The sequence below is a fragment of the Poecilia formosa genome, unplaced genomic scaffold (assembly GCF_000485575.1).
Source record: "Poecilia formosa unplaced genomic scaffold, Poecilia_formosa-5.1.2 Scaffold277, whole genome shotgun sequence".
In the NCBI taxonomy this organism is placed as follows: Eukaryota; Metazoa; Chordata; class Actinopteri; order Cyprinodontiformes; family Poeciliidae; genus Poecilia; species Poecilia formosa.
This window is the reverse complement of record NW_006800216.1, coordinates 260,374-283,297: the sequence shown is the minus strand read 5'-3', so window position 1 is coordinate 283,297 and position 22,924 is coordinate 260,374. Positions and strand designations below refer to the sequence as shown.

The 22,924-nt window shown below is 40.7% G+C and overlaps 3 protein-coding genes and 1 long non-coding RNA gene across 7 annotated transcripts; 3 read left to right on the top strand and 1 right to left on the bottom strand.

The window, feature by feature from the left end:
* Nucleotides 1-362: 362 nt before the first annotated feature.
* On the bottom strand, nucleotides 363-8,277 carry LOC103151283 (fish-egg lectin-like). 3 transcript variants are annotated; one of them, XM_007571254.2, is made up of 8 exons: nucleotides 8,189-8,277; nucleotides 4,002-4,142; nucleotides 3,808-3,909; nucleotides 3,360-3,476; nucleotides 1,782-2,018; nucleotides 1,475-1,689; nucleotides 1,264-1,388; nucleotides 363-1,170 (listed from the first exon to the last, which is right to left on the bottom strand). In XM_007571254.2, exons 2-8 carry the CDS (start codon nucleotides 4,069-4,071, stop codon nucleotides 1,029-1,031), a joined length of 1,008 nt encoding a protein of 335 aa, XP_007571316.1. In that variant the 5' UTR covers nucleotides 4,072-4,142; nucleotides 8,189-8,277; the 3' UTR covers nucleotides 363-1,028. The 3 variants fall into 3 exon arrangements, with proteins under 3 accessions (XP_007571316.1, XP_016536832.1, XP_007571315.1); XM_016681346.1 differs by having other exon boundaries at nucleotides 4,002-4,155; nucleotides 8,189-8,274; XM_007571253.2 differs by having other exon boundaries at nucleotides 8,185-8,273.
* On the top strand, nucleotides 4,776-14,824 carry e2f7 (E2F transcription factor 7). Of its 2 annotated transcripts, none has more exons than XM_016681344.1 (13): nucleotides 4,776-6,890; nucleotides 7,961-8,059; nucleotides 8,204-8,512; nucleotides 8,648-8,807; nucleotides 8,893-9,132; nucleotides 9,250-9,405; nucleotides 9,494-9,637; nucleotides 10,656-10,814; nucleotides 10,928-11,012; nucleotides 11,259-11,598; nucleotides 12,255-12,420; nucleotides 12,518-12,912; nucleotides 13,508-14,824. In XM_016681344.1, the coding sequence occupies exons 2-13, from the start codon at nucleotides 7,970-7,972 to the stop codon at nucleotides 13,661-13,663; spliced, it is 2,400 nt and encodes a 799-aa protein (XP_016536830.1). In that variant the 5' UTR covers nucleotides 4,776-6,890; nucleotides 7,961-7,969; the 3' UTR covers nucleotides 13,664-14,824. The 2 variants fall into 2 exon arrangements, with proteins under 2 accessions (XP_016536830.1, XP_016536829.1); XM_016681343.1 differs by having other exon boundaries at nucleotides 11,256-11,598.
* Nucleotides 14,825-15,573: 749 nt separating this feature from the next.
* On the top strand, nucleotides 15,574-22,862 carry csrp2 (cysteine and glycine-rich protein 2). Its single transcript, XM_007571252.2, has 6 exons — nucleotides 15,574-15,772; nucleotides 17,209-17,331; nucleotides 19,119-19,287; nucleotides 20,386-20,515; nucleotides 21,953-22,046; nucleotides 22,680-22,862. The coding sequence occupies exons 2-6, from the start codon at nucleotides 17,220-17,222 to the stop codon at nucleotides 22,754-22,756; spliced, it is 582 nt and encodes a 193-aa protein (XP_007571314.1). The 5' UTR covers nucleotides 15,574-15,772; nucleotides 17,209-17,219; the 3' UTR covers nucleotides 22,757-22,862.
* LOC107838550 (uncharacterized) lies at nucleotides 20,524-21,919 on the top strand. The gene is made up of 2 exons (XR_001664633.1): nucleotides 20,524-21,000; nucleotides 21,474-21,919. It is a non-coding gene; the product is annotated as an uncharacterized LOC107838550 (long non-coding RNA).
* Nucleotides 22,863-22,924: the final 62 nt, after the last annotated feature.

Sequence of the window (22,924 nt, the reverse complement as noted above, 5' to 3'; positions counted from 1 at the left end):
CTTGGAGTTGGTGTGGGGCACGATTTGTTCTGTCTAGTTGCAGCTAATTCCAGCTGGTTCTTCTTTGTTGGGGCTCAACGGCTTCTTTGGTCAGTGGCTTTGGTATCAGGTCTAGGCGTTCGGGTTTTGAGGGTTTGGCTGATTCTTCTGGGTGGTGGAGGATTGGTGCGTTGGTCACCAGCTTCTGCTGGTGATCCTTAACTATACATGAGGACCTTTCAAATAAAAAGAACCCTACCGGCCGACTTACATCTCAGATCGTCAAAGTCTGCAACCATCACACCATCACACTGAAACACTAACGCACTAATAGACAAGTTTTCAGAGCTGTCATGGGAAAAAAAAATACTCTAACAAGAATCTGGACAAGAAGATGTAACAAATTTATTAAAACTTTGCAAAGTGAGAAGAAAAGCACAGAGAAAAAGGAGTCTGTGAAAAAAAGTAGGGTCTGTGTTTGGTGTTAAAGAGCATAGCTTTTATATTTTCCAGGTTGGGAAAATAACACGAAGATTAGTCCCAAGAATCAAACATCCATGCTGTTTTACGACACTTTAAATCTTTCAAAGTTTCAAAAATACAAATACAAAGGCAATGCAATTTGACTATTATTAGAAGAATATTGATCAGGATGAAAACAAGGTTTGTGGAACTTCATTGCATAACTTACCACATTATTACGTTATTATAAAAAAAGCGACCTCGACATTTTGTAATCATGCATGATGCAACAGAAACTATTACAATGTGTTCAAAGATTTTACTACATTTTGCATTTTACATAATGTGGTTGTAAATACGTTTCATTACATATTGAGGCCAGAATTTATCACATTATTACATATTGAGGCGTTATAATACAGCATTACAAACCTCCTACTATGGTTAAACAGGAGGCCCAGGCTCCTGTTTAAGCCTGGGCCTAAACATCAGCATAAATGTTGTGTATTCTGATGATAAAGCACACACAGGATTGAACCACAGAAGTCATGAAAAGAGAAAAGTTTAAAGTGAGGACTTCCACCTGGTTACTTGGTGCATTTCACAATGAAACCTTCCTCAGTCACAAGCCACAGATACCCCAGGTCGTAGCTGGCATGTTTGATCTTCACAGACATTTCAATTTTCTTCCAATCTGTGCCCTGTGGAACATGGTCAGAGATGCCAGTTCTGGAAAGGGGAAGGTGCTTTTTAGTGGCTGTTTTAAAGTAAACCATCTCTGTACTTTCCATATTTGGAACACAAATGTATTGGAGGGTTTACCTTTCGTAGAGCAGTCCAAGTCGATTTACAACAAAGACATTTCCGTCACTCCCAACTTCAACATTTACTGCCTCTCCATCCACCTTGTTCCAGATTCCAGGTTTGACGCAGGAGTTTGAGATTTGCTGTCAAAGTAAACAAAGATGGCAACAAGAACATTGGTGAATATTATAACAAGAGTTGCAGCAAGAGCTTGAAGACACAAGTTTACCGTGAAGAAGATTGATTGTTGTGCGTTCACTCCCCAGCATCCAGTTGGAGCACAACTGATATAAATCAGCAGATCAGTCACACTACTGGTGCTCCAGTGCATGATCTCCTTTATGGATGAGGCTTTGTTGGCAGTCAGGCAGTGGATTCTGTCACTCTTAGCAACTCCTATTACCTGACCTTGTCCTCCTGCATCTACATGCTTTAACTCCAGACCTGAAGACACAAAGAACAGCATCACTAAAAAAATGAAAATGAGAATGAGGCGGCCTAACCTGTAAAATCTGGCTCTGAAACATAATACTCACCATGGGTAGGAACAAAATCACTGGCTACAAATTTATAGACTTCGTTCTGCTGGTCGACTCCCCAGATCCCTGCAGGTCCCACTGAGACATGCTTAAGAGACACCGAGCCCAGTTTGGACCAACTTGATCTACTCAAGAAGAAGGCGCTGGAGTTTTTGTCTGTCAACACAACCATCCCCTGGCCAGCATCGATCTGGGCTGCAGGAAACTGCTGCGGAGCAACGCTGCAGGTCCAACCTGTCGTGAAGAACCAAATCATGAAATAAATGTTTAAAACACACTTTTGTGGATAAATTTGCCTTTAATGTCATTTTCTGCCAATCCTTCACACCACACCGTCATAACCTCCTGATAGCAAAGCAAAAAGCCTCTCTCACTATTTGAACAAGGCAGGATGTTTGAGAGGCCCAAGTCAGGCCTTAGGCTTCTCTCCATGGCCCCTGAGGCTGGAAACAGCCAGGCAGTTCTAAACCAAGCTGAAGTTTATTGGACAAAACAGGCAAGTGGTCGACCAATGCATAGGGTTTTTCTTAAAAACTAAATAGTTATCACAGTCTCTGATGGTTTTTTTTTGTGTATCTTTTTTAGAAGCGAGCACACATAAGCTCTACGGTCAGTTTATTCTGATTTTATAACAAGATAATTCTAGATAACAACAATCTAATAATAATCTACAGATTAACAAAGTGGTGCTAGGTCCACAGTTGAATGGTTGCCACAGGAGATAAAAACGATTTCTACATAGCACCATAAAGAGAAGGTCAGATTTCCTTCAAAGTGATTTAAAGGATAAAATAAACACATTTCCAGCTTTCACTAATCACTTTGTTACAGTTTTCTAACAGTTGACACTGATGACTCCTAAACCAGTCTTCTAGTCCTGCTTCCTGTCTGTGATGGCAAGATAACTGTGGCTCCTCTTGGTGGCAAGTGGTTAGAAATAACAAACATGTCATGTCATGTTTACCCCAGACTAATAGAAAGTCATGCTGACTTTGTTAAAACTAATTTCTCAACCTTAAACTTTTTTTCACCACTGAATAAATGTGCCCAGATGAAAGATTACATTTTGTTGTCTAACTAGAGGAGCGCTATTATGTATTTTTCAGGGACATTGTGCCATTTTATTGCACAATCAAGTTACTGTTACTGTTACCTTCAGTTGGTAGAAAAATACTTAATATGTCAAACATGACTTAACACAAATCTGACTTGAACATTTAATGCCTTGGAATCGGGCCTCTCTGTTTTTTCCTTCACTTGCCTGACTGTTTTGGGGTTGTCACAATTAAATATTTTAAAAATTATTATTATTATTATTATTATTAAAATTCTCATTGCCAAGCAATGTAGCTGCAGTCAAGTTAGTATCACAACATTTGAAATAGAAGTCAGATTGTTTGACCGTGGCAGTTCCACTACTATAGCTTTGATATAAGTGGCAAAAAGAGATACAACTGTGTATTTTGTATTCCGTTGCATTGGGGACCCACACAAACAAAAACCTAAGCTGTCCAACAATCTAAAATATTAATTTTACTGATTTCAATACGATTTTTTTTTGTCATTTTGACAAACCTCCAGACACTGGTAGCTTTTTAACCATTTTGGTGAGGTCAGCTTTGAGTGTGGCAGACAGGTTGTCATTGGTATCCTTGGTCGGGTTGTTGGAAAGACGTGGTGCCAGATAACGAGCTGAAATATACCAATAAACATGTTTGTGAAAAGAAGAATCATCTTATTTTCACTTGAAACTTATAAAACAGTTTAATAATTGTGGTCATGATCAAGCCTGTGCCTGCAAACTGTTGTGTACGCAGCTTAAAAAAAGGAACGGCAATGATGCTGCTGCGATCTGAACCAAAGTGGAAAAACCAGCACTGAAAACCAAACACATGTTATACTTACTTTCACTAAACTTCGTCCTTTAAAACCCTGATATTTAGTTAATTTGATTTCAGAAGGGGCCGATGACATTAGTATCACTGCAGCATCCCATATTTAAGAGAACTAGCAGAAGACTCACAGTGTACACCGAGGGCGATGAGTCCAGCCAGCAGTAAAACATTCAGAATTCCCAAAAATATAATTACTTCTAGGTAAAGTCTCTTCTTGGAGCTGCTTGAACCTTAGCAAGCAAAATTAATATTATTAATATTAACTTAAAAAAAATAATAATTATAAAATACACAATGCATTTCTCTGTTATTTCATTCTTACCTCTGTCCTTACATGAAGGAGTTTGGTAAATGGATTCTTCAAGATCTAAATTCCCATAAGTCCCTTCCATTGGTTGATGCTCAGCGCCGGCCGTCTTGCACTGACCGTAAAATGTGCTGCAGTCGTCAAGTTAAGAGAAAACTGCAAAAAAGAGCTATGTCACCCGAAAGGAAATACCATGATAAGAGATAATGGCAAAATAAAGAAACTTGTGACCACAGTTTCAACATAAGTTTTTTTGAAAGTGCCACTGGTTTCATAATTTTAGATTTGCTGATTTTCCTCTGAGTTTCTTTAGTTTTGAGTAAAATTGCTTTCAGCTCTTGAACTAAAGATACCTCTAACTTTTCTTTGCCATTTCCCTCTTGCTAAGTTTGCTCCCTACACACAGTCTGAAAAGTAGGTCCCAAATATTCTTACTTTTTAATCTTCTGTATAAGAGGTTTAATTGTAAAAGAATCAACAACTCATTGTGTCTCATTTACTTTGTACTTTTAAAGCAATCTTTATCGTGTTTTTGTGTCGACTGGTTTTGGAAGTACCTCAGGAGATGTAAGGAGGGGGAACGTTTGTTCCTTTTCTGAAAACACTGGATGTCCATCAGAAGAAATCATGCTTATGCTTTTTTAAAAAAATTTTAACGAGTCTCTTGCTATGCTAAATATTCATACAATGGTCAAATACATGTTACTTTTACATAAGACAAAGATTTTTTTTTTCTACTAGCAAAAGAGCAAAGTAATGTTTATTATTATCCTTTTACATCACTTCAGAATTTTTTTTGTTACAAAGAAAAATAAATTTAATTACCATGAAATTTGAATTTATGAACGAATAAGGTTTATGACATAATAGTTTTATTTTACTCCCTTAATAAAATCATCATGCATAGGCTATATATTTATGTGATATTATCTTTTTTTGGTGATATATGCCATGCAAGAGAAAAAAGAAATTGAAAATAGAAGAAATCAGTGAGTGTGGCATTGTTTATATTTTATAGCATTTAAGTGTCACCCAGAGTCCCAACTTGAATGTAATAGAGAATCTGTGCAGGAAGTTGAAGATTAGGGTAAATTGGCATCACCCTGATCCATTCACTATTTTAAAGGGCATTACATACTTTTTGACTTGCCAGATTTGTAAAAATGTACATTTAAGTAAAAAAAAAAAGTTATTGGTAAGGAAATAATGTAAAAATGTCAAAGTCTAAGTCCTCTAGGTGTGAGTGTAATCTGGGATTTAGTTTTTCACCTACACCAACATTTCCAAGCATGTCTGAACCTGTTCCCATCACCTTCACCTGATGCTCATCAGTAATGAGTCAGAGGAAGAACAAAAAGCACTTGGCAGAAACACTGGCTGTCTTTCTGTGACGCTTTAAACCAAGAAATATGAACAGTACATTTCTTTTTCCAAGTCAACTTGAAGTAAATGCATTTGAATTGACACCCTGTACTCTAATCGCTCAACATTCATTCATCTATCTCTAGCAGGGACAGGTCATTTGGTTATGTAGTGTGAAAACAGAGGGAACAGAGAATGTATACTGCAATGCAGTGGTTCAAGAAAGAAGTGAAGTTGTGTAAGATATTTTAGGAAACAATACTTTCAAAGTTTTTCCGTCCATTATCATAGTCCAAGTGCTCGAATATGAAGTGAAATGGATATTATGCAAACTATAGGGGTTCACGTTCTCTCCCACATTTATTTGCATGTAGAGCGGGACTTGTGGTTTCTCTCCCGCTGCAACTTTTCGCGCTATGGTCCAAGTATCGGCAAGTCCATTCGTGTAAACCCCCACCTGGCAGCTCTCACTTCCATCTGTCTTTCAGTTTCAGACATTAATTACATCCCAAAGCAGAGACAAACGCCTAGTTGATTAGTTAAAGGCGTTATTAGCGGCTTTTGTACAATATGCGTCTCTGTGGGATTTGGAAAGAAGCAGTGGTGCAACCCAAAACTATATGTAGAAAAGCAAAGATCGTTGGTAAGGCCGATGAGTTACTCTTTTCAAAGCCCTGGCGTCCAAATTATATGTGTTCAAAAGTTATTTTTTGTCGGACAAATATCCCCTGATTAATAAGGGTAATAACCACAAAGAAAGTATTTAATAGTACGACATGATTTGGAGTGTTGGTCGTGTTTTTGTTGTCATCTCAACGAAAAAAATTAAACATTACTGACAGTATTTAACAGTAATTTACGGATAACGTTATAACAGTTTTTTTGTTCACAATATTTGATGCGTTTCATAGCACATCATAAACAAGATCATAAATACTCTGAAGCAACTTTACGGGCTTTTTCTTTGAGATTGGATGTGTGTTCGATATTGCTGAAGATCCCGTTTCCACACAAAAAACGCATCTGTCGACCAGCCATAGGTCGATGCGTTTTTTGTATATATGGGATCTTCGACGACATCCTAAGTTGTCGTCGAAGGAAGCAGGGTGCGAAAACACGTACAGAGTGAGACGTCTTTTTTCTCCAAAACCTATCTTGAAATGAGCGCGCCGGCTGCCCCGCCACCAATATCAAAGGCGTGGTCGTTCAGCCTCTCATTCCCTAGGAAGCTCAGAGCGCAGTGCTGTTGATTGGCTGGAGCCAGGTGACGACACCAACCAACGCGGTTTCCGATTGGCTGGAGCAATCCAGCTGCTTCAGAGCGCCAGAAAACAAGCTTGAGCGGGTGTTGCTGTTGAAGCGGGGCAGTACTGCACAGTGTCCGCTCTGTGGATGACACGCAGGACACACATAAGCGGTTCGGAGTTGCCCGCTAATTTTAAAGAGGGAAAGAAGCGGCTATGTTTGGCTGAAGCAACTAACGCAGTGACAAGACTGTGACCCACATCGGAATACATCATTAATTTCAACGGTCACAAAAAGGTGAATAATTGTGCATTTCTTCCAGTTGTTTCCTGTTATCTGTGTCATGGTATGCTGCTCCACTGACCCAATACCTTCAGCTAAGTTTATAGTTAAAGTTATTTTTGATCTCTTTTACTATGTGTAAGTCACAAATAATGTACTTCTAGTTCATTGGTAGCTCATGTAGTGTAAGTAATTAGAATTAATTTAGCCGAACTGGCCCTTTTCTGGTTAATAGAGTTAGCGGTAAAAGTTATGTTTCAGATCGGATTAAACTTTGATTTGTTGCAGTGTAACAACACATTAAGTCTCTATCATATGGCATGGGTTAGATCTCAGCAGGTTAAGGTTAAAACATGTTAATAAGGGAGCGAATTAGCTTGCTGTTAGCCCGCTAGTTACCAGATGTTTGCGCCAAATTCTTCTGAACGTCTGGCCTGACATTAAAGCTACTCTTCCGCGGTGTGTTTCTTTATTACTAACCCATGTACACTGGCAATAAAACAGATGGGTAGCGAAGTATGGATCATATTTGGAGGATTTGCTAAGACAAAAAGTTTTCAAAAGCATACAGAAGTGGTAATTCTGGTTTAAGTTCAGTTGGGTCATGACATCACAAGAGGGATGATCAAGTCAGTACGGTGGATTTTTGACGCCTTTTCTTTCAATTTGGAGATTTAATGTTCTAAATTCCTCACTCAGAAATATGATAAAGCAGTCCTTTTATTTATTCTCAGACAGGAGAGCTGAGATCTGTGCATTAAATCACATGTGAGTTGAGGGGGAGACCCAGAAGTCGCTGAACTCCAAGATCACTATCCAAATGCATATGCTATGCATTTGAAATATTAAAGTTGTAGGTAATAACCAGGGATGCACTATATAACTAGTATTTATTGCAGCATTTATTTATTTCTCTTGGCCACAGCCATGTTAATCTGAATCTCTATGAAGAAGTGTAATTTCTCTCTGTGATTAACAAGGTATTTTTGAATTTGAAACAACAAAAAAAGGCTGTTGCATAGCTAAGAAACTACAACTAAATTTTGTTTTGTGAATTGTCTGAGCACTGTTACTTTTTTTGGCAGGTATTCCAAATGGAGGTGGAATGCCTGGCACTGAAAGACCTCACAAGTGTGGGAAAAAGTTTCTCTGTTCCTAAAGAAGATGGGAGCCAAGGGGAAAAGGTGGGCTTGGATGTGCTTTTTACTGCGCTTAGTCAACTGCATCTAGTAAAATCAGACAGAACTGTTTCGATCTAACTTTGAGTTTACGCAAACACGCAACAAGTACCAACATTCCCGATTCTCACCAACCATTCTCTGTTGCAGGAAAACGTGTGTTTAGAGAGGAGGAGGTCCACCCCGCTGAAACCGTCAGAGTCCAGCGTTCCCGTTTTCCTGGTGAGCCGGAAGGCGTCGACCGCCGACCTGGCCCACATCACTCCCATCAAGTGTGGGAGCCTGGCTGAGCCGTGGTCGCCCACGGCCAACCTGAAGGTGCTCATCAGCGCTGCCAGCCCGGACATCAGAGACAGGGAGATGAAGAAGGTTCTGTTCAGACCTATGGAGAACGACAAGGACCAGGTGGTAGGTTCAGAACCAGCGGTGGAGGATGCAGAGGTAGAAGATCCAACTCAGGTATTTGGACCCTGGAAAGATTGGCAGTTAACTAAACTTGTATAACATGTATATTAACTAAACTTAATATACATGACATATTAAGGGATGGAAAACAATTATGGAGTCTTCTTATATGTTGATGTTTTTTTATAGTTTGAAGGGGCTTTTGAGGAGGATGATGCAGAGAAGAAGCCGAGCAGGAAGGAGAAGAGCCTGGGTCTGCTTTGCCAGAAGTTCCTGGCTCTTTACCCCGATGACCCACCAGCCCACAGCCCCATATGGATCTCACTGGATGAGGTCGCAACCAATCTGGGTAAGTGCATTAAAGCGATCAGGAGAGCAGCTTTACCTTTTTACAACTCGGGGTTTGATTTCATAAATTCCTCTGCGCCTGTCAGGAGTGGAGCGCCGACGGATCTACGACATCGTCAACGTCCTGGAGTCGCTGACCATTGTGGGCCGGATGGCCAAGAACAGCTACACCTGGTACGGCCGACAGCGGCTGTGGAGCACGCTGGAGGTGCTGCAGCGGAAGGGCCGGGAGCAGGGCTACCACCTGCAGATGGACCTGCCCGCCGAGGCCAGAAGGTCCGGACTGAGCCGGGAGGAAGATGGAGGAGATGGAGACTCAGGAAATGGTATGAAAACAAAAAGACAATGAGAGAAATACCAATGTTTTTGGCATTTGTTGATTAATTTGAATTTCCTCTTCTCAAATAGCCTGTGTGTGAACTTAAATCTGCTTTGTTCTGCAGCTGCGGGCAACAGAAAGGACAAATCTCTGCGCATCATGAGCCAGAAGTTTGTCATGCTCTTCCTGGTCTCCAAAACTCAAACCGTTACCCTGGACGCGGCGGCCAAGGTCCTCATCGAGGAGAGCCAGGACTCCTCGAGCCACAGCAAGTACAAAAGTACGAAAGGACCACAACGCGTTGCACTGTTTAGGTCCAAAATCGGAATACAGTGCAGAAATGTTTCATATTTATTTTACCCGTTTAGCCAAGGTGCGGCGTCTGTATGACATCGCCAATGTGTTGACCAGCCTGGAGCTCATCAGGAAGGTTCATGTCAGAGAGGAAAGAGCCAGGAAGCCGGCCTTCAAGTGGCTGGGGCCCGTGAAATTCAGCAGCTCTGGAAATATGGGTAAGAGTTAAAGAGAAACTTAGACACAAAGGTCAAATACAGCCAGAAAACATCTGATCATCTGGATTTTACTGAAGGAAAAGTGGAAGAAAAGATCTGCTGAATGGAATCAGCTGATTTTAAGCTTGAGTGGTTATCAAACCTGGTTGCACTAACAATAATACTCAAGTGTGGACGTTGTTACTAAGTGAAGAGGACTCAAAATCAGCTACTTTTAGTTATAAAGGCATGCAGCAAAACAAACTATTTCCCGTGACATTTTCAAGCATGTCTACGGTTCATGCAGGTTGTGAAGGAGAGCAAAACTAACAGATAACAGGAAGTAGGAGCGCACCGATTGCAGTTTTCTGGCCGATCACTGATCTTCAAAAAGATCTGGCCAATAACAACATTTTTTTGCCTGAAAGGTTGCTAAATGTAGCTATAAATACAGCTAATATAGCAAAGTCCCTAAGTTGGTGACTACAGTAGGGTTTCTGTTGTTGGCCGCCCATGTGCAGATGTGACCTTGTGGGTGGGTTTGTCGGGTTGATTTTAAGACTTTTGCTGAGGTAGGTAAGATTGGTTAGATAACATCGGTTTAAGTATCGGCTGATCTCCTACAGTTGAGGAAATCGGGCCATTTTATCAGTTTACGTCTAACAGGAAGGCGAAACATAGTACAGCAAAGTAGATCTTTTTATGAAGAAACACGATGCAGAGTTAAGGATTTACATACTCGAAGGAATTCACATAGTTTTAGTAATGCTAAAGCCATGCCATTATAACTAACATATAGTTAAGCTACCATGAAATATGAACCCTATAATTACTTAGCCTTTATTTTAGAATAGTAAAACTGCTTTACAGCTTTTGCTCAAACATCATAGCTCTTCAAGATAAATCAGAACCAAGCTTAAAGAAACAATCAGAAGCCGGCCACAACATTCTGATTGGTGCATCTGCATCCGACATGCATGTCCAAAGCTTTACCTAAATTCCAGTACCGTTGCATTTCTTTTTTTTTTCTTTTTAACAGGAAGCACTTTGGATGTTGCACAGAGCGAGGCCACAGCGAACGAGGACTTCAGGAAAGCAAAGATGGCCCGCCATTCCTCCTTCACCATCACACCTGCTGGAGCCGGCGTGAAGCGGCAGGTCAGCTCCGCCCCCAGCAGCCCACGCCACCACCTAGCAGGTACCAATCACACGAGGATGCTAGCTTTAACTGTTATTTATTTATTTATTTATTTATTTATTTATTTATTAGCTCAGAACATGCAATTAAACTTGATATTCTGCACGCTGCAGGTATCCAGAATCAATCTTTGGATTACTCAAGAAAGACCATGACCAACAGCTCCGTGAGTCAGCTGCAGTGTGGGAGCAGCACAGAGTGAGTTCATACTAAAACATTCTTAAACTTTTTAAGTGCACCTTGTTAAAGAATTTGTAATATTTAATTTTTTGTGACATTTTTGCAGCGCTACAACCAGAGTTCAATGCTTTTTATTGAGATTTTATGAGTCGAACCAACGGGAAAGAGTAAAGCAGAAGGAAAATTAAACTAACTCCCAATCAGGTTTTGATTTGGACTTTGACTCGGCCATTTTAAACATACTGTCTTGTTTCTGTCCAGCAGTTGCCTCGGCATGCCGCTGTACGCCCAGCTCACACACACCGCCAGCAGCTCCCTGCCCCCGGCCTCCACTCACCCCACTGTTGTGGCCGCGCAGCCCTGCCCCGAGCACCTCCTTGTCCCCTCCCCGCACTGCTTGGCCTACCTGCCCAGCCTCTCACACCCCTCCGTCGTCATGCTCTACAAGCCGCCGGAGCAGCAAGAATGGGCGCCTGAAGGCCAGAGGTCAGCCAAGACGGAGTCTGAGGACGAGGGGAAGAGGAAAAGAGAGTCCGGTGAAAGTGAGGAGGAGGAGGCGGTGTTGAAAAAGAAGAGCAGATCTGGTTCAGAGACGTCTGAAAAGGTGAGGGGACAGTTTGTGGCGTTTTGGTTAAATCCTGTAGAGCTCTCTGCTCTTCAAGTCATGCATCTAAAATTAATTAAAATATCTTAAATTCATAAAAATAATTTAAAAAAAACAATATGCTAATCACAGGTCTTATGTTTTGTGGTAGCAGGACTACTTAATCCCTTATATTATATGTAGTCTTTTTTTTTTCTTGTGGGACTTTTCTGTCAGGCAAATGTTGAAGTCGCTTCTTAGTGTTTTGTGACTCGAGGAGGTTGAAGTTACTGGTAAACTTGCTGCTAATGTACCTTTACTAGCTAGCAAAGGTGTATTAGCAGGAACCTTTGGTTATGGTTCCTGAAGCAGGAAACAAAGGTAGGAGAAAAACTAGCTGGGCTAAAAAACAAAGATGGCTAGTCAAAAGAGCCAGTTAGCTGGACAACGTCCGTTTTTGGCATTGGATCACTTCTGTTTCCAACCCATACAATGCTACATTCATTCTGTGCAAAAACTCTTGGAACTACAGGGGTTAAGGTCCTTTTTTTTTTTGTACATTTCTGACATTATAGGAGTCTTAAATTTCATTCCTAATGGTCTTAAAAAGGTTTTTAAAAGTCTTTATTTTGAATTGGTGAATCCTGGAGAAACCCTCTGTTTGTGTTTCTGCGCAGACCGGAGCTCAGTCTCAAAGAGAAGCACCAATGTTCTCAGAGACCGGCAACACTTCTGCTGTAACGTGCCCCTCTGGCCAGCAGAGGGCCACAGAGAGTCGTGCTGGCCACAGCATTGGGGAGAACACACAGCCATCACACTACCTCTATGTCCCCAACAATGCAGGTAAAACATGCCACACTCAGAAAGCAGGCATTAAAAATATAAACTTATAAGAATAAAGAAATCATAGGCTCCCTTCTTCTCTGTGTCTCTTATTCAGGATTAAACAACTTCAACTTCCTTATCCCTGCTGGACAGCCTGCAGCCAACCTGTCTCTCCCTCCCAGCAATGTGCCCACCATGGCTCTGCCGTATGTCCTGGTTCCTTCTGCTGCGCTTTCTCACTACCCCCTGGTGGCTGGTGGCGTACAGCAGCAGCAAACGTCCGATAATCCCAGCGGTCTGCGTTTCAGTCTGCCCACCATGATCTCCCCCGCTGCCTTTATGGTGGGGACAGCGCCTCATAGCGTAATGGAGGCATCAGAAGTCAGCGTGCAGCATCTTCCATCGCCGGTCACTCCGGAACAGGGCAGACACCACGTGTCGGCAACGGGGACGCCGCGCTCTCCCTCAGGGCCCAGACAGAACGTCGGCCTTAGCACACCAGAACCTTCGGTATGGACCCGCTGTAGCCCTCTGTCTTTCTCTTTCTCCTGCTTCCATCTTCAGATTCACTCGTACCAAATGATGATGCTGCCACAGCCACGCCTGTTCTGCTGCATGCTATATTTTGTTTGATGGTCGAAAAGTTCTTTTTGGGTCTGGTCCGACCAGACCATTTATAGCTTGACGTACACACCTTCATTATGGGTTCTATTTGAAAAGTTACACAGTCAAAAATAACTTGGATTCTTTAGCCTGTCAGAGGAAAAATAAAATTGGAGTTAATTTCTCAAAGTCATATTTTCATCATGTTATTCATATTTTAATAAATGTCACAGCTCTATCTAATTAGCAAGCCAACTATCTTGCTCCTAACTAAATACTTGACTTGGAGGTAAGTTCTGATACGTAGCTAAACTTTTAGCTCCAAGCTAAATTTTTAGCTTGCTTGGTATGTATTTGGTTTGAAAATAAATATTTAGTTTGCTAATTTAGTTTGAAACCGTGACATTTATGAATTAAATAACAGGCCATATTATTGCTAGTATTTTTTTGAGAGTTTAACTCATACCTCCGCTCACATCTTTCTTCTGCTCTCTTTTCACAGACTCCACATACCCCCAAGGAAACCACAGCTTCCTCTTCCAAAGCGTTCTTCCAGACCCCAGGAACTCTGGGAAGTGTAGTCAGTGCCGTGCCAGCCGCTCGGAAAAGAGGCTCCGCACAGAGGAGACTGGACGTCGGCCACTCCGCGGCGCCATAAAAGGAGAGTTTGCGTTTAGGCAGCCACTTTAAAGTGGGGAATCATTAACGAAAGCTTTTGGTGCTCACGTTTCCTGGAAACAAAAGAGAGAAGAAATGTTTTAGCAAAAAGAAAAGACTGATGTTTATTTTTTTACTACGTATCACTCTGAAGATATTAGCAGATCAAATATGCCTCGAGGTTAGATTCCAGGACATTTCATGATAAATTAGCCAAGCGGTATTGCCAATCTACTGCCCTCTCGTGGTGGGGGTTGGTAACTTTTTTTAATTCAGCCTTAAGATTCCCTCCCGTACATGATCAAGCTACCTAATTCTCCCTATTTTATGTATTAAAGCCCAACTAGTATTTATACTTTAGCTAATATATGTTAATTACAGAAGCTGTAGAGGGACACTTAGCTTTTTTTTTAGCACTAAACATTTATACGTAATATGCATCTAATTTTAAAGAGATCTTTAGCTGGCCCCCTTTGTATTGTGTTACATGAAGAAGGTGTAATAGGAAATCTGCTCTCGGTTAGTGGTAGGAATGACCTCGTTTTAGACATTTCTGTACAAATCACTAAAGTCTTAAATGTTTACAGCCTTTCAAGTTGATATTCCTCTTCAGGAGGAGGATGTTACTTATTTTATTTTCAGGGTAAACCTCAAAAGCCCAGCGCTAATACTAAGAATGAAATGTGACGATGCTCTCAGGTACTTCAATACTGGTACTGAATGAAATGTATTTATATCAGAGTACTGTAACAGACGTACAGGGGAATCGATCTTATGTGTTTTTAATCTTTGTTCTCACATATCCAGCAACCTTACAGATACCTGTGTTGGATGTTGACAGCTGAGATAAGATTGTCATTTTTAACCACTTTCTCTGGTTGGCTTTTCTTTCAGTCAACCCAACAGAAAACCTGGTGCTTATTCAGGACTTAGACACACCATTCTCACCAGTGGGTGTGCGGGTCTCCATTTTACAGGTTAATGTCAGTTATTAATATTCCTAAATAGCCATTTAAAGTGTTTGTGAGCAGAATGAGGGTTTCTGTGTTGCTCTCTCACTGTAGCGCTGCTCTCTCTAGTTCTGGGAGTGTACCGGTTTTTCTTTGATGCATTTCACAAGCTTCATTTTAATAAAATGTGTGATGTTTTTTTTTTTAGTTTTGTGTTACACGTGTGTTTTCAGTCTAACATCCCATTCAGCCAACAAGCAGCAACCAGTTTTTATCAGAACACAGTGGAGGACCAAAACGTCTCTGGAGGATTTTATGATGCAAATGGAGAATTTAAGCTTGGTGCAGAGCTTTGGATGTTGCTTTATAACATAATCCAGCTTTAAATTTCTCAACAAAAAATTTTTTTTTCTTAAAAAGATTCAAATAAATGTAAGCGCATTTTGTGTTTATCCATCACACACACAAAAAAAACGCATTGAAAGTTTTGGTTGTAAATTGGCCAATATTCAAATTAGATAATTTCATCCCAGTTCCCACATTTACGTAAATAATTTCGACATTTTGATCTTAGGTACTGCATATTTACATAAAAGTGTGTCCAGGCTGAGAACATCATCCATACTGACTCGTTGAAGATACTCGAATGATACGAGTTGCGACATTTATTTTTCCTTTGGGATAAAAGCAATGTTTATTTATTTTTTTTAATTTATTTAATTGCATTCTAGTGTTCTCATTTTCAAGAAATTGAATTCAGGTGCAAGAAATAATTGCTTGAAATACTCCCAATAACATACTAAATTATTGAGAAACGGTGGTATTACATTTTAAAACGCCATGTTGTGTCAGTTTTTACGCCGAACCAGGGCTCGGCGCTGCCTCGTACCGTTGCGTCACACTCCGCCAGTGGTGATGAAGCTGCTCCGTCAGGTGCGCTCCGCCCGCTACGTCAGAGCTGACAGTGCTTTACCCAAGTGCTGAGCTCACTCCTCCCTGAAGCTCCTCCTCCCGGTGAAACAGTAGAAATGTGGAATATGTGGCATTTCGGCTTCGCCGTTAACCGTCTGGAACCTCCGAGGAAGCGTCTGCATTCAGGGTTAACGCGGAGCAGCAGCTAAGCTTTTCTAGCCTCCGGAACCAGGACTACATTTTAATTGGTAACCACAATTTAATTTTAGTTTTCTGTCAACTAGAACACTCTTAATGATAAAGTTACCATGCTTGTGTTTATAGTATTGAAGGTAATATTTAGCTAGGTGCGGGGCTGCTTTCCAGCTGCATTTGCTGAGTGACGCAATGTTTATTATTTAGTGGATATAACTCAGTTAGCCGTAGTTTTTTTACGCTCAGCCTAAATATAAGGCACATAATACATTTCTTAAAGCTCAATTGCAGTGTTTAATATTTTACCCTTATTTAACAAAAATATTAACCTTTCCCATGACGTGTACTGCGTGTTCTCTCATTTTTACCTTAAGAGTTCCACAATACTTGAGTTGTGTTAGTGCTGGTTTTGAAAAACATCTTTAATATCCACTAATTGTCCACAGGCTGTTTCAGGTTCCTTTCTTGGGAATACTTGGTGAAAGCGGGATCAACTGTCCCACTTTAAACCTTAATACAACCTAACCAGACCTTACTTCCTATTGGCCAGTTTCAGTGAACGTTCACCTTTCGCAAACCTGGATAAGCATCTAAAAAGTAAGCGGAAAAATGTATTTCCGGACTGTAACCCGCTTTATCCCACCCGCAACTGTTTGTTCATTATCCATTCATCTCTTGTTTTGTTTTTTTTTAAACAAAAGGGATTATGTGAGAATACTTAAATTTCTCATTCTATAAGAGATGTTTTTATCTGGCTATCTTCCATTCATTTGTGTGGGGACCCCCCCCCGCCCCCACCCGAAAGAATAGAGATGTATTCATATTTCAATATTAAATTACCTATCCCATTCTTTAAAGAGTCATATCCATCCTCCAATCTCTTCCAGGGGGAAAAAAGGTATAAAAAATAATCTACATTTTCAGACTTTATTCACCATCTTCCTTTTAAAATGCTCTTCTATCCATCCATCCATGTTTGCAGCTTCCATATTGAAATATTGCAAACAAAGGCTAATAAAGAAAATACTGCCACAAAAAAAGTCAGAAAAAAATATGTAGCCACCCTGTAATCACCAACTGCTTGTCTTCTCTCCTGTTACTTTTTAGTAGGTCAGAGTTCACATAACTTTCATCCGTCAAACAGGAGTGAATCTACAAAGTCTGAAAAGAGCCTAGCTTCTCACTCAGACTCCGCCATACGCTGATCCCAGAGCCGCTGCCGCCTGAGGCATGGCGCCTCGCTAACATTCCTCTGGGTATTAGTCTGCCCTCTTGTTTGGGTTGACCCTGTTTGCACAGCTTTGTTTTTATTTTCCTCCGTGTGGCAGATGCGGCCATGATTTGGGGTTGATGCCTCAAATTATGGACCGTTAGCGCAGTAACCGCAGGCTTTCATGGAAGGGGCGAGTACAGTGTCAGAATGCAGAATGGCCTTTTGTTGCGGGGCATGTCAAAGCAGGACGCTCACAATCTCACCATCTTTCCACAGAAAGACGCACAATGCCCAACTGGGGAGGAGGCAACAAGTGCTCGGCGTGCCGCGGAACGGTTTACCACGCCGAGGAGGTGCAGTGTGACGGGAAGAGCTTCCATAAATGCTGTTTTCTCTGCAGTAAGTACATCTGGAAAACGCACAATGGGGAGAGGGAGGTTTTATGAGAGCTCCGCTCAGCGTTCATGTAAATGGGGGGGAAGAATAGTAAATAAGTCGTGCTGTCACGGTAGCAAAAGGATATAACAGTGGTTATGAGGTCATGTTAACGGTGTGTGAACTCGCCACACCGAGCAAGTTAAAACTTGAAGCAAAGTCTTGCCAATTGCAAAAGATGATGGAGTGAAACTTCAGCTAAACCTCAGAGGATTTATAGCAAAGGAAGACAACTTCTGACTTTGAAATGTCAAAAAAAATTTCCTAGAAAAAAAAACCTCTAATTTTGAGTTTTCTGGAAAAAAAAACATGGGACATTTCAGAGTTTAAAAATATGTTGAAAATGTTCGCCTCTTCTAACTTCTGCTAGTTTTTTTTCTAGCAAGTTTTCAAACTTTGTAAATCTGAGATGAATGTCAGAAATCTTATGGAAAAACACAAGAACATTTCTGAATGTTTTGTCTTTGGAAATTTGCTATTTTAAATTTGTTTTATATCTACGGTGGCCCTAACATGCCCTTCACAGGAATGACTTGGCTACATTAAGTTTCACTTATTTTTTTTCATGTTTTCACTTGTTTGTCATGGTGAATTCACACACAGTTGACATCCTTATCTTAAATGGCCTTAAACATCTCAGATTTCATCCATGACCCTGTAACTGCTGTACAGTCACTTTTGTTATAATGATAACAAAATGACAAAATCCACACTCTTACTGTTTTCAATTTTATGTGCCAACATAGGAAAGCCCAAAGACTCCACACTTTAATGATTTAGCCTCTTAAGTCTGCTTATGAAGACTCAGAAAACTGCTGAAAAAGTCCAACTCTTCATCAGTGGAGTGTCACCGTTAGAAGAAGTGAATACATTAAAGTTAAAAAGTTGTTTCTAAACTCTTCCATGCCAGCACATGGCGCCATCTGATCGGGTGTTAAGCCGATAGTTATGGAAATTTGCTGCATACATTTGTTTATCTGGAATATGGGAAGATGTGTGTTGGTTTCACAGCCATGAATGGTCATGGAAGCTGAACTCTGTCTCACCTCCTCATCAAAAGGATTTTTTTTTTCTTTTGCTCAGGTTATTGAGTTCACGTTTTCTTTTTGTGGAGCGGCTGAACAATTTCACCCCCGTTTTGAACTGGCCTTGAAGGAACCCTGATTAGGAGGATTACACGTGTCTGTAGACAAGAAGAAAATGATCAAAGCTGCAGAAAAGGTTTATTTTTCACGTAGTTTAGAAAACTTGCTTTATTAAATCATCTTTTAAACTCTTGTGTAGAGGTCTTTTTAGTCCTTCCCTTCATTTCTCTTGCACCATGAAAGACATCTTTATTTGCACACTGTAGAAAGACGGGGCCTCGTATGACTCTCTGTACTCATTGTCCGTTTACTCACAGCCGAAGCCTCTGACCATAAAATTGATGATGTAACTGTACAGTAGTGAGGAGGAACAGTAAACACTGGGCCTAAACCTCGGAGATTCTCCAATTAGAGCAAAGATAAACAAGGTGGAGGGATTGGATGTGCTTACACCATAGAAACAATGCTCACCAGAAAAGGGGTCCTCCTGCCATTCAGTGAAAATCTTTGTCAAATGTTGGTCTGACTTTGATGTTATTTATCTACAAATTAAGGGAAACAGAATTGTATTCTGAAGAAAAGAAAAATGAAACCTAAATGGCCAGTCTGTTAAGTTTTTGAAACGTTTCAGCTCATGTCCCCCCGCTTCTTTGTGCGTGTCCCCAGTGGTCTGCAGGAAGGGTCTAGACAGCACCACGGTCTCCATCCACGACGAGGAGATCTACTGCAAGTCGTGCTACGGGAAGAAATACGGACCAAAAGGCTACGGCTACGGTCAGGGAGCAGGAACGCTCAACATGGACCGAGGCGAGCGGCTGGGAATCAAACCGGAGGAGTAAGTTGGCCAGCCCCATCGGTGCAGAATGATTACACAATTATAGGTTGTTTTCGTTACTAGGCCTCCTTTTGTCATTCTAATTCAGTCCAATTTTCAACTCCAACCTGACTCTTTTCAGTTTTCCACATCGTTTCCAAGTTTTTGTAAATGAGCGGTCACAGGACCTAAGTGGAGCAGCGAGGTTGACGAGTTCTGTGGCTCGTTATGTGGAATGATGCTCATTAGATGTGGCTGCTGACTGAGACAACATGTCCTCATGCCAACCAAACACTAGCCAAGCTTCTCGTGGAATCAGTCCTTATAGCACTGCTAGCATATGTATCATTTTTTTATGAACAGCAAACATCAACCACACACACACACACACACACACACACACCAATATAACAGGTGATTAGTTATGAAAGAGCTGATTATGTAACCTAAAGAACCCTGTTCTCACTCTGCCCTCTGTCCTTCACAACAAAGACCCTCATTCAGTCACCTCTCAATAAATATTGGATCAGGGCTCCTAGAGTGGGGGAAGAGTCAGGTTTATGCTTCCGTCTTTAAAAAGAAAAACATGTTTATTCCTTTATTTTCTCATTTTTGTCACAATCAGGGTGTCTGTGCATCCTTAGTCTTAAAAGGTCATCATGTATCTAAAACAAGGTCTTAAAATTTCTTAAATTCATTTTGAAAAAGTAAAATGGTCTTACCTGTGATTAGCATATTAATCACAGGTAAGACCTGTGATTAATATGTTAATCCCAGGTCTTACATTTTGTCTTGACAGCTCTATTTTAATCTTGTATTGTTTTTATTCTTGTGGGATTTTTTTGTCTTCCCCAGTGGCATTCAGACCCATTTATTACGTTCTTTGACTCGAGGTGTTTACTGCTAACAAGCCCTTGGTAGCTAGCTAGCTAGCGTTTTTGCACTGAGTGTAAAATTATCACTACTTAAAAAAAAAAAATCCTAAATTTGAGGTGGTGAAACCTCAAATTTAAGTAGAAACTAACAATATCTCATTGTCAGATTCTTAACATCGATGAGGAAGAACCTGTTGAAAGGGATTTATTTCTCCAATATCGTCCAATTTCTTTCCCCCTCTAGGACCCAGACTCACAAACCTACAACCAACCCCAACCCGTCCAAATTTGCCCAGAAGTTCGGCGGGTCGGATAAGTGTGCGCGGTGTGGAGACTCGGTCTATGCAGCTGAGAAGATCATGGGGGCAGGCAAGGTGAGGCCACAACAACCGCTAGCATCAGCTTTGCATGAAAACTTCCATCTAATCTTTTAAAATTAAAATACAATCTTACGAGTTACATTGTAATTGCATCGAGTCCTTGAACTTTTTGACATTATCTGTATTTATTTGTAAAAATGGAAAAATCTTAGAAGCAGCTCTGTGTTGTTCTGTCACCTAAAATCCCAATAAATCAATAGAAGCTTATAGCTGTGATGTACAGGGTCTCCATGCATCCTTAAAAAGTCTTCAGTTCATGTAACAAAAATGAAGGTCTTGAAATGTCTTACATTTTTAAATGAATTTTAGTCTTAAATATGTTGATCACAGATCTTCAGTTTTGTCTTGGCAGGACTACTGAATCATTTAATCCTGTATATTCCAGGATTTTCTACCATAAAGTTTGCGTTTGCATTCAGACATCTTGATCATGTTCTGTGTCTCAAGATGGTTGAGGCTACCAGCAGCTAGCTGCTGATGTATCCTTGCTAGCTAGCTTTTTTGCATCCATCATGGGTTGGTGCAAATTTATCCCGTTGGATGGACGATGTTTGAACATTTTTGTGGAAACAAAGATCTTAAAGTCTTTCATTTGAGTTAAACCCCGCAGAAACTCTGTAACAAAGTATGAAAAGGTGTCAACAGGCTGAAGCAGTGATGAACCTGCCAATGTGAGTGCTCTGCTGATTTACTACAGATGAGGTCACATTACACATTAGGAAATTAATGAACCATATAAACAAATCCTCATAATAATTGTTTGCAGAGAAAAGGGTGTTTTTTTTTGTTATTTAGAGACGGACCAAAGTATTTCCTCTAGCTGATGGGTTGTGGCTTCACTAAAGAGCTGATTTATGGGTCATGATGTAACCAGAAGCAGAGTCGTTAATGGTTTTCCAGATGAGAGCGAAGCCTTCAAGTTGGTGCTGAAACCCTAACCTGTAATTTCCAGAGTAATGAAGACACCGAGAGGAGCCCCAGGCTGCTGGGAAACTTTCCTTTATGGCTTTTAATGGAGGAATTTAGAGGTTTCAACCTACATCTGGAATCTGTTAAAATCACTTCTGCCTTACAAATCTATAAGGAGTCGTAAAGTTGATTTTTTTTTTGTGTGTGTGGACATTTTACACAAACCTCAATGAACTTTGTGACTTTTTTGTGAATCTGAAAGAAAATAAGATCTGAAAACTGAGGCAATCTAGCATGAAGGAAATTAGAAAATAGCGAGTGTAATGTTAAAGTTTAACTCCATGTTGACTACTTTTGCCAATATCAATAACAAATAGCTGTATGTGAATGTGTTGTAATCAAACTGGCAAGCTCAACTTATTGCACCATGTGCTGGGCAGCATAGTCATATTTTCCTGTGCAAATGTAAATAAGTGAGCAGAAATTGAACTAAACTGTCACTTTGGGCTTCTCTCTATGTAGCCGTGGCACAAGAACTGTTTCCGCTGTGCCAAATGCGGCAAAAGCCTGGAGTCGACCACTCAGACCGAGAAAGATGGAGAAATTTACTGCAAAGGTAAGACGGAAATGAATGTGATGTCATCAGTCATTTTGATGTAGCTTTGCTTTTTCTTTGAATAATCTACTGCAATAATCTCATCCTTATGTAACAACCAGATGACTCCTGAAGGCAATTTTCTTCACTAGTATAAGTAGAATAGGTTTATCCTAATGCACATGACTTTAGTCGTAAAAACATAAAATGCTGTAGGCAGAAGCAGGAAACTGTACATTTATCATAGTAAGGTAAGACTACAGCTGCTGACCTCTGAGAATCTGGTCCTCTTGGTGTTTGTCACGTTCCTCTCCTCATATCAGCCTTAGTTTTGTCGGTTTGGCTGGATTACATCAGCTTTGTTCCCGTCCAGACGGTGTTGTAGAAACATCCATTATTGTTGCTCTCCCTCACCACAGTGACTCACAATGGTTTAGTTAAGCAGACGACACGCACAGACGTCAGCAGATGGATGTTCGCTCTGTGTCAAAATGACGCCTGGCACTGATTAGCAGCGCCAGGCTCAAAAAGATGCAGTGATGTGTACCGTCTCTTTAAGAGAGCAGAAAAGTCTCATCTGACACATTGCTGTTGAGAGATTTAAAGCAGGGCTTGGTTAGGAAACATGTCAACATTTCTCACTGTCTTCGGCAGCTTGCTACGCCAAGAACTTCGGCCCCAAAGGGTTCGGCTACGGCCAAGGAGCTGGCGCTCTGGTCCACGCTCAGTGATGCCACTCCCCTCCATCTCCAACTTGAATATTTTCTGACCACTTAGTATCCTGATGTCCTGTTGTGCTCAAAAAATGTGCTGTTCTAAATAAACACATAAACCAAATATTCACGTTTGACGGTATTTTATTATTAAAGCCATTAAAACTGAACCATGCCCATATGTTT